This window comes from Anoplophora glabripennis, unplaced genomic scaffold (genome assembly GCF_000390285.2).
Source record: "Anoplophora glabripennis isolate ALB-LARVAE unplaced genomic scaffold, Agla_2.0 scaffold316, whole genome shotgun sequence".
Classification (NCBI taxonomy): Eukaryota; Metazoa; Arthropoda; class Insecta; order Coleoptera; family Cerambycidae; genus Anoplophora; species Anoplophora glabripennis.
This window is the reverse complement of record NW_019416446.1, coordinates 282,711-306,869: the sequence shown is the minus strand read 5'-3', so window position 1 is coordinate 306,869 and position 24,159 is coordinate 282,711. Positions and strand designations below refer to the sequence as shown.

General features: G+C 33.0%; 2 protein-coding genes across 2 annotated transcripts; one reads left to right on the top strand and one right to left on the bottom strand.

Annotated features, from left to right (window-relative positions):
• Positions 1-12,595: 12,595 nt before the first annotated feature.
• Positions 12,596-13,391, bottom strand: LOC108908588. Its single transcript, XM_018712664.2, has 3 exons — positions 13,220-13,391; positions 12,993-13,093; positions 12,596-12,935 (listed from the first exon to the last, which is right to left on the bottom strand). The coding sequence occupies exons 1-3, from the start codon at positions 13,262-13,264 to the stop codon at positions 12,704-12,706; spliced, it is 378 nt and encodes a 125-aa protein (XP_018568180.1). The 5' UTR covers positions 13,265-13,391; the 3' UTR covers positions 12,596-12,703.
• A 3,902-nt stretch (positions 13,392-17,293) lies between these two features.
• LOC108908599 lies at positions 17,294-23,691 on the top strand. The gene is made up of 3 exons (XM_018712682.2): positions 17,294-17,422; positions 23,266-23,400; positions 23,489-23,691. Exons 1-3 carry the CDS (start codon positions 17,372-17,374, stop codon positions 23,603-23,605), a joined length of 303 nt encoding a protein of 100 aa, XP_018568198.1. The 5' UTR covers positions 17,294-17,371; the 3' UTR covers positions 23,606-23,691.
• The last annotated feature ends 468 nt before the right edge of the window (positions 23,692-24,159 follow it).

Genomic DNA, 24,159 nt, shown 5'->3' with positions numbered 1-24,159 from the left:
TTAAAAGTTCCAATGTATTTTGTAGTGATTTTTATTCTCAAAAGATGAAAATAACAATAACAATTATTGATAATAGTAGTAATAACAAACCGTAAATCAAATGCTGGAAGTGTTCACCACCTACTCAATACATTTTATTATAAATGTCTCTGAATATTAAACAAAATGTCCCTATTATGTATTTTTAAATACATTCGCGGTTACTTGTATTTTCTGCCTCAACTCCTCAACAGAATTATTATCTTCACGATACACCACATCCTTCAAGTTTGACCACACTGAGAAGTCCAGAGGGTTTAAGTCTGGTCTTCTTGGTGGCCAACTAAATTCATTCCACACGGCCAATCCACCGATGAGAAAATTGTTCATTTAAATACTGGCGTACTGGTAAGGTAAAATGTGATGGTGCACCGTCGTGCATAAACCACATACTCTCTCTTAAAGCGAGTGGTACATCATCTAGAAGCTAGTTTAAACTATGTCGAAGAAAGTTTAAATAATGAGGTCCAGTTCCAATTCAAAAGGTCCTATGAAAAAAACAGAAATTAAACCACACCAAATATTCACCTTGAACTCATGCTGAAAATGTCTTTTTTTTACAGCATGCGGAATCTCACAATGATTGTTCTTCCAATTAAAAACTCCTCGTCTATAGTAGGATCGTATTCGATGCAAAGTAGAGCAAAAAATTGTCGGTCTTTTATCAAAGGAAAATCGTATCATCATTTTTAGGAGGCGTAAGATAAATCATTTCAAATTTAAAATGAAATTCAATGTAAAATCTGAAATACCGCTGCATACGCACTGTGTTCTGGTAGTAGCTGTAGTTGCCCAGGTGCATCGAGTGTACGAACTGGTCGATTATACGTCAAATACTAACCTGGCGAGCTTTGCCGTCAATTAGAGAGCGCTTCCAAAAAGCAAGTAAACAACAGTGGCGCGTACAGAGGTAAAATGTAGTACATATGTGGAATTTAGGAAACAATTGGATTTATAATAAATTACATTTAAAATAAATAGTTTATGAAAATAAAGGAATATTTGTAGGAACAGGGGTGCCAGACTTGAACTGATCCCCTCGTCCCTTCATAATGTATAAAGAAATTATTCAATTTGTAAAACCCTTAAAAGCGTACTTCATTGGTTCCCTTGACAGGCAATGATTTATTACTTTGCATCGAATATGATCCTACTATAGTAGGTAAATGTCGTCTCATCAGTAAATAAAATCTTATTGAGGAAATCTGGGTTTTCCGTTTGCATATTTTGTATAAAATGAGCAAATTGTAGGCGAGTTGGTAAATCTTGAGGCAATAGCTGCTGAACCGGAGTATAATGACATGTAGGGACAGGATGGAGCATTTCTTTTTTCAAAATTCTACAAATGGACGTTGCTGCGCTTAACCGATAAGTACGAGTAGTAAAATTTTCTCTTCTTCATCGACTGTGATAGATTTTGGAGTACCATGGTTACTTTTTGGTCGAAAAGATCCAGATCCGCCTAAGCGATTGTAAAGATTTCTGAATAGTTTATAATTAGGTAATCTATTTGGGTACAATTGCACATATATTCGGGCTGCCGCATGTTCATTAAAATTAGCCTGAGGAAAAACACAAATCATATCATGCATCTCACTGTTGGAAAAATTATTATATCATCGCATTTTTTGATCACTAGCTAATAATTTTGCACGAATAATAAATCAGACGCACGCAAGATACGTTAATATTTATTGACATGAAAATTTGACACAAGCCTACTTAGAAAAGAAATAGCAATATCAGCGCCTGAAAAAAAATCACCACAAAATACATTGAAACTTTTAAATGCAAATAACTCCGAAACCGATAAAGTTAGGGGACCTAAACAAGGGTACATATTTTATGTAGAATTGAACGTTCTTTTAGATTTTTAACTTTTTTAAAGCATAGCTCGACAGATAAAAAAAATATGTTCTGATTTACCTAAATAATATGGTGAAACTAGCGCCCTCTAGGAGCAATGTCAAAATAAACTTCAAATTCGTAATTCACACACCAAAAAACCCAACACTACCAATTTTCAGAGTCATGCTATCAAAACTTTCTCAGTTATTGAGAAATTTCAGAATAAAATTAAAACCTTGAACACCCTGTATTTCTTAAGGACGTTCGATACATCTCTTGCGGGGCAGGCGGTGTGGGAGGGAAGCCTATGCTTATACACGGTAGTTTCGCTGTAGTACCAACCTTACATAAACTAATTTGAGCGAACTAAATATAATATATACGAATGAAATTTATACAACACATATTAGCTTGCATATATTTTTCGTGTTTAATGCACGGCAATTAACTTTTTATTTGAATAAAAGTGTCTATTTATTCATTAAGAGCTTGTAAAATTATGGATGAAATCTGGCAACATTGTTATGGCGTGGTGGTAAAAGTTGGGTCAACTGTCATTACTGTCAACTTTGCGCTTATTCCGTAAACATGAATGAACATCCAAGGTACAAAGGAAAAGTAATGACTGAAAAGTAATATAAAATGCGTATGAAACAGAATGTGGATTGATGAGAAAAAAGTAAAATGTGCAAACCGAGAATCCATATGATAACTATCAAGAAGTTCAGTGTATGATAGTGAGACGTCGCCTTGTCAAATTGAAGATTATGACAGAACATCTATACTGTTCGTTTTGCAAAGAGATCCTTTCAATTTTTGTTTCAAATTGCTATTATATTGCATTAGATCACGAAAAATTTATTTAATATTAATTATTACTACATATGTTTTCGACTGGAATAATTTTATAGTCTATAATCGAGCTATTCAAATATAGCGCGTCAGTCGAAGCGTTAAATACAGCGTACAGTGTTGCCATATTTCCTTTCATTGGATCAGATGTTTGTTCAAATTTGTCAAAACGTTATATATTCATTCCATTATCTCAATAATTACATTGTAAGTGCATATTTTTATTGTTTTAAAATGTTTAGTAATATTTAATTCTTTAATTACAATTTTATTTTCCCGATCCTAACCATTTTTAAGAGCAATATTCAAGTTTGATTAAAGTTTTTTCCCAACTCCCATAAGAGCCTGTGTATAAGAGCATAATTTTTAATATCATTTTTCAAAAAAACTATATTGGCAATCGATCTGATATTTTTACACGAGGCAGTTGGCATATTTATTAACAGATTTCAATAATTTTGAAAACTTTCTTACCATTTTTTTTTCGGTATCGAACCTCCTTAAACCAGCGACATTCGTATAATGCATGATCAGCTCAAACATAATATTTTGGTGTCTAGTATATCCACCTTAGTGGTGACCCATTCTTTCTGACTCACCCTGTATAATATGTTTTACAATTTTTTGGTTGTAACAATAATTAAAAAAAAATGTAGCACTTAAAATTGTTCTAATTTTCTGTAAACTAAAAATTTGAAAAATTAAAAGAAAAACAAAAGAAATAACGCATTTGTCAATGACAGCTCATGTTTGTCATTGCTGTAAACAAATTATAGATTCTTTAGTAAAAAATTCAGGAAAAAAATTGATAATTATTCAAGAAAAGCAAAACTGACTCATCATTTTATCATTTTACTGCAAATGCAACCTTTTAAACATATTTAAGTTTCCAGTATGTGTCATTTTGTTATGTTTTATTATTACGTAAAATGTTATTGTTGATATTTCATTGCCTTCGCCTCGCGAGGAGGTTCATGGTAGTTAATATAAAAAGGTGAATGTACACTTTGAAATAAACGATTAGCAAAAGAAAAACTTTCTTATATTCCAAATATAATCGATTTTCGACCTTCGAAAAGTTTTTACATGTTTTTAAAGGGTAAACATGAAAGAGGACATTTGGTATACTCGAATTCTTTTAAGGAAATTCTGTATCACGCTTTCGCATACCTGCGACTGTATTTCGTTGATAACTCTCCGAATTTCTGCCTTTAATTTAGGAACGGTATTCATTTGAGCAGAATAAACTTTGGACTTTACGAATCACCACGGAACAAGTCGCATGGCGCAAAATCCCATGATTTTGATGGCCAAGTCCCTTCACTGTTGCGTGAGATGAGTGGTCCATTAGTGGTTTCAATTCCTGAATTAACTGAATCTTGAATACGTGCAGAGGTTTTATTAAAAACCGCTGCATTGTGCTTTTTGAATTATTTCATTGCAGTGACCGACGGTTATACAAAAGAACACAAGGTTCAGTAGGCATATTTTTGTGATTTTGGGATAACTGTAAATTTCCGAAATCATTCTTTATTAATAATTACCATTATTGCATTAATTACTATTAATTCTATTTTTCAAACAAAGAAGATTAAGTGATTGAGAAATGAAAGTAATTATACCGTTCCATTTTTATTTTTATTTCTCACACGCTATCCATCGAAAAAAATTATTACATAATGTCTTTGTCTACTATTAACAAGAGGGACATTATCTTGAAAATAACCAAATCAGAATCAGTGACCAAACTGACGAGTTACTTTGTATATTCCGTAGCTTACTCGAGTTAAATTTATTTTAGGTGCAAATAATAATTGATTTAACGGTTATAATTAAAGAAATCTTCAGTTCACTGACTTCTGTCACGATAAACAAAACCCGTGCATACTATTTTTCCAACAACTCACTTTGCAATGTCAAGTTTAACAAGCTTATGTAAAATCATAAACAAATTCAAAGCTACGTGCTTCAACGAGCAATCGGTCTAAGGTTGCCGATCAGTATAAAAACTTATATTTGGCATGTCGCTCAACCAAGAGCATTCGTAAATTTGAGGTGAAAGATGGACACCACACATCTTTTGCTATGCCTGGCGCTGATAGCTGGCGCTTGGGTAAGTAGAAACACGATTAGTTTTAAAAGTGTGATGAAACTCGGTGATATTTTTTAGGCTAAATCTGCGGACGGAGATTTAAACCTAAAATCCATATTCCGCACACCAAGGGACTTCTCCAAAGTGAACTTTGATCATTTCGAATTGCTGGAGAGGAACAATTTCAATGATGAAAATAAAGAGTCTGCGACAGAAAAGACGGAGATAGTGAAAGCTGAGGACAAGAAGTCTAAATCCATGGCAAACGCTCAAGTCATGCTCAGGATTGGAGGGGAGGACATACACGACTGCAATCGGGTTATCCTGCATCACCCCCCTAACATAAAGGAGAATAATTATTATTCCCAGCACCCCCAACCAGCCTATAATAATGAGGCTCGTTACCCATACTATCCTCATTCATACGCTGGCTATCCTTACGTTCATCAACCCGTTTCGTTCCCAGGGTACTATTATAACCCACACCCTGTTCAAAATTACTTGCCTTCTTCGTACCAATCTTATCAAACTGCCAACAATCACCCTGCACCTTCTGAATTTACAACAAGTAAGATTTCTAGTGCTCTCGGTGCTTTGTAGTTACAATAATTTTGTTTTAGAATCTCCAGACGGCTTAACTACCTTAACATACATCGAGGAAGGATCTAATCCCTTTCCAGTACAAAAACAATCCGAGATATACACCCAGACACCAAAATCTCAGGTAATTCTAGAGAAACCAAGCTCGTGTGACGTTCAAATCAAGAGCACTGAAATAGTACACACGCAAAACGAACAAACATGCGCTCCTGTCGTGGAAAAAACTGTAAGTGTAACACACTCAGAACCTGTGCAGACAACTGTGGTGGAAACGCCCTGCGGTACCTCACAAACCGTAGAGACTGCTTCGCAGGAATGTAGCACTCCTAGTCCTGTTTGTGTCGCTACAGACCAACCCCCAACTAGAGTAGAATACGTCGAAGTCAATTTGGGCACTACAGAGAAACCATGTTTGGAAAACGTCAAAGAAGAATTGGTACAACACACCGTCGAACCAATTTCCTGTGAAAAAACTCAAGAAACGGTTGTGGTGTCGCAACCAGAGGTTATAGAAGAAAAAACTGTTTGTACCACCCCTCAAGAGCAGTTAGTTGTTTCCGAGGCAGCTAGTAGCGGCGTGTGCAGTTGCGACCGCGAGAGGGACTCTAGTATACCATACAGCCATAGGTTTTCCAAAGACGTCGACTCTTTGCACGAAATTACCGACAATGCGCTCTACAACGAAGGTCACTCCGTAACCATTACGAATGTTCGACACCCTCTTGAACACAGCAAGCTTGAAACGGTTTCTGTCACAACACCACGCGAAGAGAGTCATTCGCAATGTTCGGTCCTTACGCATCATTATCCCCAAAAGGAGGTGGTCCAAGTGGTCAATCCCTCCCACGAAACTGTTGAACAGCATTACGTGGCTCAAGAGGCGGTTCAGCACAACAGTCCTAACACAGTGACGAAGGTAGAGACTCCTTGTGAAACCAAAACGGTGATAACGGAGCAGCAGGTTCCATCTCTGGAATGGTCGTCTCAACAAATTTGTGCGGAACCATCTCAAGTGACGGTTGTCACTACAACCCCTGGACCTACCGAGTCTCCTTACACGACTCAAGAACTGGTTCAGGTAAGTAACCAGCATCACAACAGCTTAACCCCAGTATCGCAGTATCAAACCGAATGGTCTGTTCAGAAAGAAACACAATCGCCCCAGGGCAAAGTGGTGCATACGTTACAACCCTGCCAGGAGTCATACACTCAGGAACTTGTTCAAGAACCGAGCAAAGGACAGGTTGAAGTCACGGAATCTCCTTGTAGTACTAACGAGGTGCGTGTGGAAAAACCCGTGGTGTACTACAGGAACCGCAATTCAAGGGGTGGTGCACATATTTCGGTGGATCTAGGAAGATATGGCAATGGAGGACCTAAGATATACCTGGAAGGATATGACGCTCGCTGCGGTTCTGGCTACTACTCGGACCCTATCCGCTCAGTAGTTTACAGGCATCCCCTTGTCATTGATTCCTTCAAGTCGCACCCTTCATTTCCAGTGGTGGAGAGAATTAGGTACATAGAACCAAATAGAGAAGTTTTGGAGACGGTTAACCCGTTCAGGGAACATTTAAGGTTCGTCCACCCGCTATCCTCAGAATCTTACAGATTTTCTCCTGCGCGGCAACACGGTAGTTCAAATCCCAGGATTTCGGAACCCCACATTTACAGAATCGTTCCCAAGTTCGACATAATCCCCAGGAGAGACATTAGGAATCTCAACATTCCAGATTTGGTGCACACCAACCAGTACCTGAAAATTAATGTGCCACATAGACCAGTTTCCTATAAGGAATACGTGCAGGTAGACAAGGCACCTGCCAGGAGGAAGGAGTTTTACTTGCGTAAATCGGGACCGTATTGGAAAAACGCCTCCGCTCACAGAGAGGCACAAGCAGTGCCAGCTTGCCAGACCCGCGCAGGAAGCTATAAAGGAGAATTAGACGAGCTCTCTTAGACGCGAATACCGTTTGTTTTTGTAGTTGAAACAAAATTTCTTGTATAGGTTAATTAGTAGTTTATTTATTTTGTTTACTCGTGTTAATAAATTATTTCTTACAAAATGTGTGTTTCGAATTAAACCTGGCCTTTATAAAATAGTAACAGAAATATATTTGCATGTAGAATGAAAGCGTTTGTTTCTTTCTGTCGCCGGATAAGGAATGGGCGACATCTATTAGTGTATATCGAAGTTTTTGTAAAGGTGACCACAGAAGTTGGCCATACATTTATCTTGTAAAGATTTTGCTTCCCTATAATATTCCAGTAATGCAATATTATGTAGCCCAAACAGTACACAAGTCGAGGGAATAGAGAATTTGTATTCTTTAATGTTATTGTTATTAAAAATACCTTTATCCACAATCACCTTATAATCGGACTTATAACCACACATATGTATATATATATATAAAAAATCAAACCTAAAATAACATCAGGGCCTGATGGAATTCCGGCGATTTTGCTAAAAGATTGTGCTAACGTTTTATATAAGCCTTTAACGTTCATTTTCAACTTATCACTAGGTTCTTTAGTATTTCCTACACTATGGAAACAGCCAAAGATTTGTCCTATTTTTTAAAAAAGATTACAAAACTCTAATTGAGAATTATAGGCCGGTAGCAATCTTATCCAATTTTAGCAAATTATTTTAAATTGTTTTATATGAAAACATGGCTTTTAATTTTAAATCTCTGATTTCTCCAAATCAACATGGCTTCGCGACAGGTAGATCCACAGGATCAAATTTAGTATGTTTTAATCAGCATGTATCAGAAGTCTTAGACACGGGAGGTCAGATTGGCGTTATTTATACTGATATGTCTAAAGCGTTTGACATACTTGACCATGGTTTGTTACTGGAAAAATTATTTTCTTATGGCTTAACACTAAATTTTACTCATTTTCTGCAGTCCTATTTGTCTCATAGAATCAGTACCGTGGTTTCAAGTCTGTTAATATACACGCAACGTCAGGTGTCCCTCAAGGTTCGGTTTTAGGACCACTTTTGTTTAATTTATTCATAAACGACTTAAAAATATGAGTACATATTTACAGTAATACATTATTGTACGCAAATGACCTAAAATTGTTCAGGAGTATCGAAAACGTCGAAGACTGAAATGCAATCTGATCTATCAACGGTTAACTCTTGGTGTGACACTAACTCCCTGCCACTTAATATCAAAAAATGTTTTTGTATGTCATTTTCCAGAAAGTCCAATTTTAATTCTATTAAGTATGCATATAACATTGATACTGTATGTTTAACACAATGTGACCAATTTAAGGATTTAGGTGTTTTGTTCGACTCCAGACTAACTTTTGCTAATCATATTAATGTCATTACCAAAAGTGCCTATAAATCTCTTGGATTTATCATTCGCAACTCTAAAAAGTTTTTGGTGAACACTATTAAACTGCATTATTATTCACTATTTCGTTCTAAACTTGAATATGCTAATGTGGTATGGAATCCAGGCTATGAAGTTCATAAAAACAGTCTAGAAAAGATTCAGAGGCAATTTCTTAAATACCTAAGTTTCAAATCTGATATGTGCACAAATTATCATCGTTATCAGGATCACCTTGATATTTTTTGTTGTAATGCTCCCAGTATTAAAAGATGTATCCTCAATAGAAGTTAAGTAGCTATTTTTATGTATTTATATATAGTGTGTATTCTCTATTTGTGTTTTAATTATGTTAATGCAAATGTTATCTGTTTTTTTAATCTGTATTATACCTGCCTTATAATTGGTCTCCATCCTGTCTTGGCAGTTGTGTCCAACTAAATAAATAAATAAATAAATAAATAAATAAATAAATATGAACCGTGATACTTTATACTCGTAGAATAATGAAAAAATTATAAACCTATAATAAATCAAATTTAATTTATTTACGTATTAACATTAACATTATTTTTTTTGTCCCTGAGAAAATAAATATTTTGAAATAAGAATTTGTGTATATTCTGCAGAAAGTAGGTAGGTAGGTCATAAAGGCAACAAAATAAAAAATATTGTAAACTACAGTTTTATTATAACTTATACAGTTTCGAGAGGAAAGGGAAATATTTTAAGGACGTGTTCTGGAAATGAAAATAAGTACTTAAATAAATTCATGACATTATGGGTCCGGAAATGTTTCCTTTCTGAGATAGATGTCGAAAGAAATTTAAAATCCGGTTGTTTCTAAATATCTCGAAAACGATTTAAGATATTACACTGCCACTGTACATCATACATCAAAGCTTAGTGTAACATCTTATATCGTTTTCGAAATATTTAGAGAAACAGGATTTTTTAGAATTTTACATCTATCAGAAAGGAAGCATTTCCGGGCCCACAATGTTATGAACTTATTTACTTATTTTGACATCATTTTATAAACAATGAAAAAACAAAACAGTCTAATAATATGTCCAAGCACCATCCGAATCAACAACGGCTTGTAATCTGTTTGGCGTAGATGTAAAAGGCGTCGTATATAATTCACGTCTATAGCGTTCCAAATATTTTGTATACGTTCCCAGAGCGTATCTCTATTTGGTGGAATATCGTCATACTGTTCATTCAACTGGTGCATTACATAAGAACATAAATGTTTTTTTATAAGAAGTAATTTCCATTTTGTTGCATTCCAAAATATTGATTATAACCCGGGTTATCACGGAAATATTATTTTTGGGGGTGAACATGAGGGTTAGTTCGCATCCGTTTTAGGCTAAAAGAAAAAATATTAATCCTTATTCATATGTATTTACCTTTTTGAGATTAACAATGGATATTGAGCATACAATAATTTAAAGAAACACGCGTTTACTGATGCACGCGCACTGACAATAGCGAACGAAATATGTAATCTATCTTTGTCATAAGCATACGAGTTGTCCACAACTTCGGTACCACAGACCACCTAGACTGGCTTATAGAGCGACTTTGGTGAAAACACTTTGGAGCCTGATTTGGAGCCCAGCGCTCAGTCGTGTCCTAGCATTTGACGTGTACGCGTCGCTGTGATTTCGATAATTAGACGTTTTATCATGGGCAAGTGTATTGTAAAACATTGTATAAATAGAAGTGATCGAGTTGGTTAAGAGAGGCGAAAAGTTTCCTTCTTTAGTTAAGTAAAAGAAAGGAATATATAAAAGGTAAATATGTACGCCATTTTTCGGTTAACGTCACAAGTTTCCAGGGTTAGCTTTATAATTTTGTTCGCCCACATAGTGTAGTGATTAACGTGATATTGTTATTATAAAATATTGAATGAATTACTGTAAAATATTTGTAGTAATTATTTACTTTATGCGAGTCTTAAATTTTTATGAAATTTTTACCAATTCCCGTCATTTCGAGATAGCTGAAAATTAATTAAATAATTTTTTCAATTAAAAAAATCTCAAACAAAACTACTTTCAGATTCAGTATTCGTACAGTCAATTAATTTTTATTAAAGAACGTGGTTGTTTGACGTATCCATCGAGATGTAGTAATATGCTAAGAAACAAAAATTAATAAAATTTTTAAATAATGATGAAAGCAGGACACCTAGGTTACAGAAAAATAAAATTGTTTATCATGTTTTAAAAAACTTTCTGAATGTGAACATATTTGAAAATTTGCATGAACATCAATTTGAAAATTTGCCTAACAATTGTAGGTAATCATTTAATAGAACTTGTAAGGGCTGAATGTGAAAAGTATATCGATGTACGAATAAATCATGAAGTCAAATTACTTAATTCGGTAAAATCTACGAAAAGACAAATATTAAATAAATTAATATTATTTAGAAAATAATAAATATATTTAAATTATTTTGTAATTTTATTTAATATGACACTAAAATATACTATTTTCTGAATTACAAACTTAAAATTGAATATTTGTTATAAGATGCAATATAATATTTAATATGTAATAAAAATATTACTTAATCCGGATCTGCTTAAAGATGCGCGCGATCAGATTGCCTTCCACACTCCACTTCCCCGGATTTTGCATTCACTGGTACCCGTGCATTGGAATTAGATACGGCCAGTCTAGGTGGTCTGTGTTCGGTACCATGAGTGCGACAAAGCGAACATGATTTTTTATCTTTGTCCTGGCAGTGTCGTAGGAGCTAAATAAAATTCAAAATATAAGAAGGTAAATAAATTTGTATCTGTCTAAAAAACAAACGTAAAAAAATTCGAAGGCAACTTTTCATTATTTTAAATAATCAATGGAATAGTATAGAAAAAAAATTGTTTTAGATTTGTTACATCATAAAAATTAACGATTAAAAATTAAAAATTATATCTATTTCTCTGAAAAGAAAAGTTACATTTTTTAGAGTAGATTGAAAAAAAATTAATTAATCATTAATTTTTCTGCTTGTTATGATTTTTTTAAATTTCTGAAATCTTCCCTTGACTTTCAGCCTTCCCAACTCTGTTAATTTTAATACTACAAAAAGTCAAGAGGCCATTTTTATGTAGAATTGTATTTTTACGACTTTTATAAGAAATTTCAACTGATTTCATTGCGAGCACCTATACAGTGTTCATTAAAGGCATACAGAAAAAACCAGAGGCCCATTCTGTGGCTAAAATTAAGTAAATTTTGTTACACACACGTAGGCTCTTAAGGCCGCCGTTTCCGAGCTGCAGGGTTTTCAAAATTAAAAAAAATAAATAAATAATTTTTAATTTTCTTAAATCCATTTAATCTAACTATTCGTAAGTAGGTAGTAGACGTTTCGCAAGATCAATGTCAATTTTCTTTATGAAGATGGAATAAGCGCCACCTATTAGCAAATAGCAAAATTAATCAACATCTAAAAGATGTAGGGTTTCAATTTTCCTAGCGTATCCAGCAGGTATATATTTTTTAAATATACAATAGAGTGGGACTTAAAGACTTTTTTATACAAAATATTTAAAATTTTCCAAAGTGTCAGGCAGTTTGAACGTCAAGAAAGAAACAGCTGTGCATTTTTGAAGAAAACTTTGGAAATGGAAATTAAGTTGCATTAAAATTATATTTGATTTGAAGTAAATTTGGTAGTACTACTTTTTAATATGTATACTAAAAAATGTTTTACCAGCGGAAGGTCGAAACAAATAAATCTATAATATCAAACAGTAACTTTTCGTAAAAACCAAAGAAGAACAAATGAAAAGAAGGGACATACTGCCATTTTTTTATTATCACTTACAAAACAATAAAGTATAAATAGTACAAAATACCTAGAACAAAATAACATGTATTTACAATGGTTGTCTTAGTTCAGGACTCGAGTGTGTGACATATTATCCAAGATAGGTATTGGAAAAGTTGGTAGATTCTCTATAAAACCTTCCACCTGCCCTCCAATGTCTTTAATTTTCTGACTGTGATCTTTCATCCTGCTTATAGCCACCTGCGAAGAAAGGTAACCAAAATTCGCCATTTTGCTCATAAAGCTGAAAAAGGGGTCGTCCACTTGGTTGAAGATCGAAAAATTCTTAGGTGGGCTAAAACATGAGTCAACGTCAAATTCAAATCTTTTTCTAACACAGCTAATTCTTTACCTTCTTATAGGTCCTATCTTAATAGGGATATCTACTGGTTCGGCTGTAGCCTCTTCGGAAGAATCCATTGGTTCTACTGCCCTTGAAGTCACCCTACATACCTAAAACAATACATAGATGTAGGAAATCGTGACATCTTTTCCCAGTATTAAAATATATGACATCTTTTCCCAGTATTAAAATATATTTAAGTTAAAATGATTTAAACTTCATTCTAATAAACTTACCAGGATTTGAGTTACCAAACAGCTAACTACAACTACCTTCCACATGGCTGGTATGTGTTTGCACTGACGATGAAGATGATGTTTTCTAAACAGTGCTTACCAAGCAAAAATATTTTATACACAATCGAAGGTAGCCTTGTAAGTCCTACCGTTGATGTATACGTTAAAAAAAGAATAACATATCAGACAACTTTTACAACAATTAAAACATGACATTCTTAACATTATTCTAATTAGTGACTACGTTTTAATGTGTTTTTCATGTTTTTTTCCCTTAATTTTAATAAAGGTATGCAATTGAAGTAATTATAATTGTTTTTGATGACGTGCAAAGATCAGAATGGGCGTGACTCATTTGTATAACACTAATAAAAAATGTGGTACTTTTTGTCAACTTTAGACAGAGGTAAGTTTAGGCAAATCTGCTTATTTTGATCTCAGGAGCTGAAAGGCGAACCTGAAAATATCATGATTGTTACCGTAAAGCAGTGGCGTACTATTTTATTTAGAAAAATATGCCACCGATACCCTGTACCTCCGCAACTGGAGCATGTAAATTTTAGGAAAAACCTTCAAATTTTGGACAATGTTTACATAAATACATATGGCCAGTTTTAAATTATTTCACTTATTAGTTTTTAAATTATTAAATAAAATTTTTTGAAGTGTAACACCCTGTACCTTTTTAACAAAGCATCCTAGATAAAAACTTTATAGGAAACACTCCCCTTAAAATTCAGCAAAGAATACGAGGTTTCAATTTTGGTTACCATTTGTGAATCACCCTGTATATGTAAGTATTTGCGTAATAGTATGAAACAAAAAGGGGCAGTGCCTATTTTTCTACACTAAAGGCTTTACATGGAACCTATCATAAAATGTATAGGCATATAGTACGTAATAATAAGTACCAGTAAAAGTTATCAAAATAATAATTTCTTACTCAATAGAAAAGAGAATAAAATATTATTTAAAAACAAACATGACTCTTCAACATTTACCGGCGTATATCTAAAATAGTCGAATTTTTTATAGATGCTATTTTTACTAATGTACATATGTATCTGCCTCTGATTTGAAGTTTCGCATCGATCAATTTATTCGATGCGTTTCTAGCGGCACCCTAATGCCTGTCCTGTCGGCTTGGCGGAGTGGGAAATATGGGAAAAAATTCTAAGCATTCGACTATTTTAACCGTAGTGGTAATTTCTTTTTTTATTCTACTTCAAATATGCTTAATTTTATGATCCTGGTGCGATAATTTGATATATCTGTATAGTAATTTTTTAAATCGAGTGAGAACCCCATCAACCTCAACACGGTATTTAAAAATTGAATGAAAATTTTTGTAACATTGAATAAAAATTAAAAGTAGACAAAAACAAAAAAAAACAAAAACAAAAAGACAAAAACAAAAAAAATAATTAAATAAAAATTAAAAAACAGAAAACAACTCTTTTATAGGCTGCTACCTTGAAGTGGTAAAAAGGCTTATATAAATAAAGTCTTATATAAATAAAGATAACGAAATGCAGTCTATTGAATAATTTCGGTAAATACCTAATATAGATTTTGAGTCAGTTTTTAGCTGAAATTGTTGAAATTTTTATAATTAATCGAATGAAATTTTATCTATCTAAAAATCCACTTATTTCTTGTGGATTTGACAATAAGTGTCAAGGGTTTGAGGTTAGGTTTTTATGGACATAGCATAGGTTTGATGCTTCAGAAATACAAAAATATTAGCTCCAGAATAGAGTCTTCGAGGAGTCACATTCTTTGATTTGGAAAATATCCTTTGTTCGACTTTCTAGCTCAGATTTCTTGGATTTGAGGTTAGATATTTAAGAACAGAGGTTAGGGCCTTCAAAAGAAAAAATATAAGTTCCAGAAAATACTTTCCAAGGACTTTTATTCTTTGATGCGGAACATATGCGTTCTATGAATTTCTAGCTCAAGTTTTTAGAATTTGAAGTTGGATTTTGAGGGTTTGGGGTTAGGTTTTTAAGGGTTTGAGGTTAGGTTTTTATGAACATAGTATATATTTGAGGCTTCAGAAATACAAAATATTAGCTCCAGAATAGAGTTTTCAAGGAGTCACATTCTTTGGTTTGGAAAATATCCTTCGTTTGACTTTCTAGCTCAAATTTATTGGATTTGAGGTTAGATATTTAAGAATAGAGGTTAGGGGCTTCAAAAGAAGATATATCAATTCCAGAAAATAGTTTCCAAGGAGTTTTATTCTTTGGTGTGGAACATATACGTTCTATGAATTTGTAGCTCAAGTTTTTAGAATTTGAAATTGGGTTTTGTCGGTTTGAGGTTAGGTTTTTAAGGGTTTGAGGTTAGGTTTTTATGGACATAGAATAGGTTTGAGACTTCAGAAATACAAAATATTAACTCCAGAATAAATTTTTCAAGAAGTCACATTCTTTGATTTGGAAAATATTCTTCGTTTGACTTTCTAGCTCAAATTTCTTGGATTTGGGGTTAGATATTTAAGAATAGAGGTTAAGGGCTTCAAAAGAAAAAATATAAGTTCCAAAAAATTGTTTTCCAGGACTTTCATTCTTTGGTGTGTAACATATACATTTTATGAATTTCTAGCTCAAGTTTTTAGAATTTATAGTTGGATTTTGAGGGTTTGGGGTTAGGTTTTTAAGGGTTTGAGGTTAGGTTTTTATGAACATAGCATATATTTGAGGTTTCAGGTGAGGTTTATTCTTTGGTGTGGAACATATACGTTCTATGAATTTCTAGCTCAAGTTTTTAGAATTTATAGTTGGGTTTTGAAGGTTTGGGGTTAAGTTTTTAAGGGTTTGAGGTTAGATTTTTATGGGTGTAGGTTTATGGCTTTAGAGTTAGGAAATATAAACTTAAAATTATAGTTTTTATGTAATTATACCCATAGATTTAGAAAAGAGTCAGCGTATTACTTTGAGGTTAGATTTGATAAATTTGAGGTTATGTTTTTGGGTTCAGGTTTAAGGTTGAAAAGTATTGTGAAGCTACATGATTATTTTCGTTGTTTAATCAACTTCAGATACGAAATTTTTTATTTTTTGGTGTTTTGGTAGTTATCTTTGGCATTGAGGCTCACTAGATTTAAAAAATTCCTATATCTAATTATCACAAGGCACTAAATCTGGAAAAACTGCTGGCTGTGTAATTCATCTGGTATTAGGCTATGTTGGCTGCGTAAAATAGCATTAAAATATGATTTAATACAATTTAGTTGAAAAATGAACCTTATTATTTCGTTGGATAGTAATCAGTACATTACAAATCGTCTGATATTTGGATTTCCACGAATTCTGTTACAAGACAGAGATTAGTTATTTTACAATTTCGTCTAATTGTAAATGAAATACTAAAGAGACTGACCCGACACGATAAGAAATGTTCAACAGGCCGAAGTTCACTTGTAGCAATTTAGAGTCGTTATCTTTGTTATTGTTTGTTGTGGACTTCACGTATAGTCCGTTTCTTACTACTGTGGCCAAAAATTAAATAATTAAAATAATTAAGACTTATAATTTTATATATCAACTTAATTTCTTCCGTTTAACAGTACTGAAGATATTGACGTTATTTTACTGTGAAAAGTGACATATAATTGTTTTAAAGCCTTGTTTTCTACAAGGAATTAATAAAAAATACTTCTGTATGCTCAAATACCTCTCTACATGGATTGGAAACGATTTTATACAGATTAAATGCATTTTAATTGACGTGGTACAAAAAATCTTCCTCTTTTAAATATTCAAAATAACTGGGAACAATTTTTTATGAAAAGTTTTCTTGTAAAATCATTAATTTCAACAATTCGGCAGTTTCCACACATAGCGTAATACAATTAGCACTAATTTAACAGGTATCAGGTGTGGTAAATATTAGTAAATGCTCCACTTATGATTCCCTTCGAAACTGGAATATTTTCACTGCAAACTTTTCCGAGCAAGGGGATTTACCAAAACAAAAATTAAAACTATTATTAATGCGATACGTATGGCTGGCTAAAATTTGTCGAAGCAGCCTATACATACTAAAGCGTATTTAAACTCTGCTTCAATTCCTCCATATTACTCTAAGTCGGTTCGTGCTGCTATTCGCATCCGTTTATATTTTCTTCCAGTACAAACGACAAAAAACATGGCACTGAGGTTGGGTTTTGTAGTTTTGGCAGCTTTCGTGGTGTTCCAGGTAATATTTATTTGTTTAATGTGTAGAGGGAAATAAATAACATAGGAAAGTAATATTTTTGTCAAAAGTAGTTGATATCAGAGTATTTTTTTTATTATTATTGCATGTATAAACTTGTTAAAATTCACATTATGCGGCAAAGGTGAAATAAAATTATATAATTATCTTTTTTATATGAACTAGTTACAAAAAATGATTTTTAAATGGTTGTAACTTTGTTACAGATGGTCGTAGAGCATTCAAAAGCAAAGCAAATTGAAGCTTATAGTTTCTATTTTCAGAATCTGAAAGTCCAAAATTTAAAATTTTTGCATCCCTTTCAAAAGTTACACGAGCTTCAATAATTTTTTTTGGCAATTCTACCTGTCAGCTCTTTTAGTGTTGTTTAAAGCAAACATGACCTTTTTGGCTTTGATAATTAATTAATCTGGAATTAATTGTAGTATAGGCAGTTTTGAAAACTTCAAAATATTCTCTATGAACGTTCTTAACGTTTTCTGATAAAAAATTTCATTGCAAAAGACTTGATTAAAAAAAAATTAAACATTGTGTATTTAATGATTTTTGCTAAACTTGAGTTAACTTTACAAATAATGAATAGAGTAGGTACCTAAGTATATTTTCGTTTTTTTAACATAAAAAAAACCCCCAAGAGCTAAAACCGCTGCAAATATTGATTGAAATTGTCACTTTTGCTAAAAATCGATTAAAGAATAAATTTTGCATCTTTTAATTTTTTAAAATTAAAAATATTTTTTCTTCGCAAAAAAACATCGAAGAAAAAAGAAAATTAAAAAGAAAATTTCAATAAATCTTACGTTAAAAGATATTTTATTCACATTATGTTTGTCTTGATTTTTATTTCATTATACAGGGTGATTCACAACTGGCGACCAAAAATTAAACCTTGTATTCTTTGGTGAATTTTAAGGAAAGCCTTTCCTATAAAGTTTTTATCTAGGACGCTTCGTTAAAAAGATACAGGGTGTTAAACTTCAAAAAATATTTTTATTTTTTTTTGAATAATTTAAAAACTAGTAAGTGAAATAATTTAAAAATTAGGCACATGTATTTCTGTAAACATTGTCCAAATGCTGAGGGCTTTTCCTAAAATTTACATGCTCCAGTGGCGGTGAAACAGGGTATCGGTGGCATATTTCTCCGAATAAAATAGTACGCCACTGCTTTACGGTAACAACCATGATATTTTCGGATTCGTCTTTCAATTTTCTACAAATTACTACTCTTATGTTTTTCGAAAAAAGCCTGATTTTCCTGTAAAACTTTTATTTTTGGACATCATTTGTGAATCACCCTGTATATGTACGTATTTGCATAATAGTATGAAACATTTTATTATTTCTAATCTGATGTTAGGTGTTGGTCACATATTTTTTTAAAATTAAAATTAATTTTCCCAGATTTGTTGTTCTACATAATATATATTCCTTTTAAAAAATTTTAATTTACTATTATATAACTTTAATCCGAAAATAATAAAAAATGCATTGTCTGACAAGCAAAACAAACAGTATAACAGTGACATTATTTTAAGTAAAAAACATAATAGTGATGGGAAAAAAGCTCACCTTGATTAGGTTGCGTTTTAAAAAGAAACAAACGAAAATTTTCCGTTACTTTAACTACATTTCTTAGTATTTTAGTCAATACAAAGTACTAATTTTGTATTTCCTATTAAAATTACGCATGGTTCTTTGATAAGACAATTACACAAGGGTAAGCATAATAAAATTGAATACAATTACAAACAGATTTGTCATTGATTGCCTGTATACAGGTATGAGTTGTGCTATGTATATGAAATGATTCATCAATTCCCAAGGCCATTTTTAAATTGTTAGAGGCATGTTTTGTTATGGGGTACACAATATTTCATTATCTGTTAAGTGCAATTTGAAGAATTGAAGTTTTTCGGGTCAGTTAAATGGAAATAGAATACTGAATTACATTGGTATGTGTTTGGCTATAAAATTCTAGGAATATTAGCTATTTTTTTGCACAGACCTTTCGACCTTGCTTATCTAAACATTTATTTTTATCTGTTTATCAATATTTAAAAAAAAATACGATTAAATGTTTTTATGCTACACGTGTTACGAAATTAAGGCAATTGTTAAATATTTTATCCACAATCACCTTATAATCGGACTTTTATCCACACAAATGAACTGTCTGAAGTGATACTTTATACATTAGTGGAATAAAGTAACTTTATTTCACTAGTAGAATAATGAAAAAATAATAAATATCATCAATCAAATTTATTTACTTATTAACATTAAAATTCACATTTATAGTAATAGACCTTTCGTTGTTTGTTTTATCACATTTAACTTCCTTTCCGTTAATAACAACCCTTGTAGCATTGTTGCCATCATTTTCGGAACCCATAACATCTGTGAAGAATTTGCACAAGTTACGGATGTCTCTTCTTGTAAAGAACAGCTATATATTCCTTGGATTTTCCTTGCAACACCAAGTTCTTCCATCTACCATGCCGTTTGATGGTTGTAAGATCAGCACCTTTATCGGCCAATAAAGTTGTTTAGGTGCGCCTCATACAATGGCCAGCATATGCTTCTGAATTTGCGATATTCAGGACTGAAGCAACTATTGAAGGTACCTTCGCCAATGTGGTGATTCCAACATTTTTGATTGATGTATCTTAAAAATAATATGTCTTGTGTTAAGCGAATTGGGCGCAGAGAAATATATTTTCTGCATATTGCAACAGCATTCACGCAAAATCCTTCTTCTATAATTGTAAATTTTCTTGAAATGTCACTAATTTTCAAATTTGTCAATTCGCAGCATCGACAGGCACAAGAAACCCCCATTATTAGTGCAACCCAAAATAATTCAAAGCTCACTATACAGGGTGTAACTAAATAAGTGTAAAACATTTAAGGGGGTGATTCCTCATCGAAAAAAAGATAGGATCTTTCATATAAAGAAACTTCATTGGAGCATCCCTTGTTAAGATACAGCCCCTTAAAGGGGGTACATAAAATTTGTTTAACAATTTTTTTCACAAGCACTAAACAAGTTACAATATTGAAATTAACCTGACATTTTCTACTACCAAAAAGACACTTAGCCAGTAATTTATTTGGTTTACCCCATGGTAGTAAGGGGTGGAAAACGCAACCCCTAAAATTTATTTCCAACGTAATTTTTTGTCTTATTATTTTTTTACCATTTAAAAAATTATTTCCGATAGCCTGTTTCATTCTAAAAAAAAATGTCTCTTGAATTTTTTGCCCAAATTAAACCAGTTCGCAGTAAAAAATTATTTTACGAACAACTACAGAGATACATCGTCATAAATGCGGACTGGATTTACTGTTATTTTGTAGTTACTACCTGCATTAAATGATTAAAGGGGAATAATCAAAACTAATTTAATAATAACAAAACATACAACATGTAGAAATCATAGTAAATGTTCAATATGTCTACCTTCAGACATTACGCATGCGTCTAGACGTCGGCGCATTGAGCCACGTATTCGCTCAAATATTCCTGGAGTCTCTCTAATTACCCTGCACGCATCGATAATGCGGTTTCTTAAGTCCTCTACATCGCGAACAGGAGTACGATAAACCAAATGCTGCAAATGGCCCCAAGTAGACAAATCCAGAGGATTGAGATCCGGGGATCGAGCGGGCCAATTCTGTGGTCCTCCTCGACCTATCCACTGATTTGCATATGTTTCAGTTAAATGCTGACGTGCTACTTGACTAAAATGGGCGGGAGCCCCATCATGCATAAAAACCATATCCCTTCTGACGCCCAAAGGAACTTCCTCCAGCAGTACGGGGGGATGCACTTTTCTTAAAAATTGAACGTATGCCTCACCATTTAATCGAGGAGGTAGAAAATGAGGCCCAATTAAATAATCCCCAATAACTCCGACCCACACCTTAAGAGAAAACTGTTCTTGATGGTTAGTTTCGACAATAGCGTGATGGTTTTCATCAGCCCATATGTGGTAATTATGAAAATTAATAATCTTGTCCCGAGAAAAACTACATTCGTCTGTGAATTCGATCGTCTTCAGAAAGTCACGATTTCTTCTAATCATTTCCAGCATCCAATTGCAAAATTCAAGACGGTTCGGAAAGTCTCGCGGTAACAGTGCCTGTACTCGTTGCAGATGGTAAGGGTATAAGAGATGTTCCTTTAAAATTCGAAATACCGTCATATGATCAACATTTAGCTGGAAAGCAATCTTTCTAGTACTGGTAGTAGGTTGTTCTTCTATCAAATTAAGTACTGCTGCCTCAAGCTGTGGTGTTCTTACTTCTCGATGGCGACCACAATCCTGCGTTCTTTTGTTGAATGAACCATATTCACGTAATCGTTGATGAAGTCAGACAAATATTCTATGTGAAGGATGCTGCCGTTGAGGATACATTTCAGCATATCTTGTAGAAGCTTCTAACCCATTCCCCTGCGACAGACCGTAAACGTAATGCATATCAGCCATTTCCTCATTTGTGTATGCCATTTTAATAACAAGTGAATTATTAAAGTAACAAATTAAGAACAGAACAATACACAATTAGTATTACTTCAATTTCAAAAATTTACAAACTGACAGCTTGATTCCAATTTAATTGTCAGTATCGCTAATGGCGGCCTACTAGATAAATTAGTTTCGTATTTTCGTTTTATGGCGATATGTATCTTGTTCGTAAAATAATTTTTTGCTGCGAACTGGTTTAATTTGGGCAAAAAATTCAAGAGACATTTTTTTTTAGAATGAAACAGGCTATCGGAAATAAATTTTTAAATGGTAAAAAAATAATAAGACAAAAAATTACGTTGGAAATAAATTTTAGGGGTTGCGTTTTCCACCCCTTACAACCATGGGGTAAACCAAATAAATTACTGGCTAAGTGTCTTTTTGGTAGTAGAAAATGTCAGGTTAATTTCAATATTGTAACTTGTTTAGTGCTTGTGAAAAAAATTGTTAAACAAATTTTATGTACCCCCTTTAAGGGGCTGTATCTTAACAAGGGATGCTCCAATGAAGTTTCTTTATATGAAAGATCCTATTTTTTTTCGATGAGGAATCACCCCCTTAAATATTTTACACTTATTTAGTTACACCCTGTATACCTAACAACATGGAAAAAGGTAAAGAGATATTACCTTAATCATTAAATATTCTTTATCGGAAGCCTCAGTCAAAAATTCTTCAAGATGTGCTCTTTCCAATACTGCAGTTTTTTTGCTTTGTATCCTCTCGATTCACTCTTCAAATAAGCAGTAAGCTTATTATATTTTCCAATATCTATATTTTTGTAGACCTTTATAGTAGCCTTCAACATCGAATACTTTGACCACAGATAAAATTGCATATGTTTTCTTCAAATTTAGAAAATACTATAGCATGTCTTCTTCATTTATTATCATTACTCACCGTTTTTCCCTCCATTCGTTAAATTCGGCGGACACTCTTTCGTAATGTTCCCTGAATTTCGCTGGCAATAAATGGAAAATTGCTTCTTGAGCTTCTTCAAAAGCAGCCACAGGAACACAATTACTTTCTTGCATTTCTACCAAATTCAGATAGAACTGTTTATTAAATAATTGATAATAATAAACAATGTACCATAGCAACCAGTAGGTATAACAAAACCTACCACGTTTTATTGAGTACTAGTAAGAAATATCAAGTCGTGCGAATATTTTTTTATTAAATATGATATTATTAACAGTAGCTACAAGATTATTAGGAAATATAATGATACACTTATGTCCTAAAAGCAAAATATTTGCAAAACATAAACTCCAAACTATGAACTTTTTTCTAGGCCCTGACATGGGAGAGTCAAGCCAGTGTCGTCCGGAGAGCAGCTCCCTCTGACGAGAAAAACGCTAGTCAAACCATAGACGACGCCATTCACTCCTTCAAAACTGGCCTTGACGACTTGGTGAAAAACATCCAAGTAGGGAACAAGATATTGTACAAAATATTCAAAATAACTTTTACTTACTTTGTACTCAACATTTAGTGAAAATGCGTTTATTTTCCAGGGCAACGAGTTGTTTAGAAACGTGAGCGAAACCCTGCAACAGTTTGGACAGACCGTGCAGCAGCAAGGGAAAGACCTGATACAGAAGATACAGACAGATGGCCAGACTCGAGTGTAGATTGTCTAAATTCAATTTTAGTTTAATTAATTTTAATAAATACTTGTTCATGTATACGAATCTATATTAAAACTTAGTTAAAGTTACTATTGTCGTTTTCTTGCATTCTCTGAAACAGTGATAAGCTGGCAACATTGCATTTACTCTATCAGACAACCAATATAAAAGTTACAGGGGTGATATGCCACTAAAAATTATTATATTAGAGATTACTTAAAAGGCGTATACAGGGTGGTCCAAGTAGATATAAATACGCAGTATACGCTGGAGCTAGCTCAGATGCAAACTTATTCAAGGTCAAGTGACATTTTATAACTCCTTATCATAATTTCTTCCTGCAAGGGCACGTTATTAAAACAGGATCTAAATAATTATCAGACGTTTAGAAGAAATCTTAAAAAAAAGGTAAATGATTGCCCTATTTTTTTAATATTTAATTAGAGATTGATATTAATATTGGTAGGTACTTATACAGCAATTCTTTTCTAATTTAGATTTAGTAATTTCTAAATTTACTATGTTAAGTTCTTTTATATTACAAGAGTTACAAAAAC

Bases quoted from the DNA above. Each gene is read 5' to 3' on its own strand.
- LOC108908588 (XM_018712664.2), bottom strand. From the start codon at position 13,264: ATGTGGAAGGTAGTTGTAGTTAGCTGTTTGGTAACTCAAATCCTG. The intron at 13,094-13,219 runs GTAAGTTTATTA...GTATTGTTTTAG, and splicing joins GTTTGGTAACTCAAATCCTG to GTATGTAGGGTGACTTCAAG. The intron at 12,936-12,992 runs GTAAAGAATTAG...CTCATGTTTTAG, and splicing joins AAGATAGGACCTATAAGAAG to CCCACCTAAGAATTTTTCGA.
- LOC108908599 (XM_018712682.2), top strand. From the start codon at position 17,372: ATGGCACTGAGGTTGGGTTTTGTAGTTTTGGCAGCTTTCGTGGTGTTC. The intron at 17,423-23,265 runs GTAATATTTATT...ACTTTTTTCTAG, and splicing joins CAGCTTTCGTGGTGTTCCAG to GCCCTGACATGGGAGAGTCA. The intron at 23,401-23,488 runs GTAGGGAACAAG...TTTATTTTCCAG, and splicing joins ACTTGGTGAAAAACATCCAA to GGCAACGAGTTGTTTAGAAA.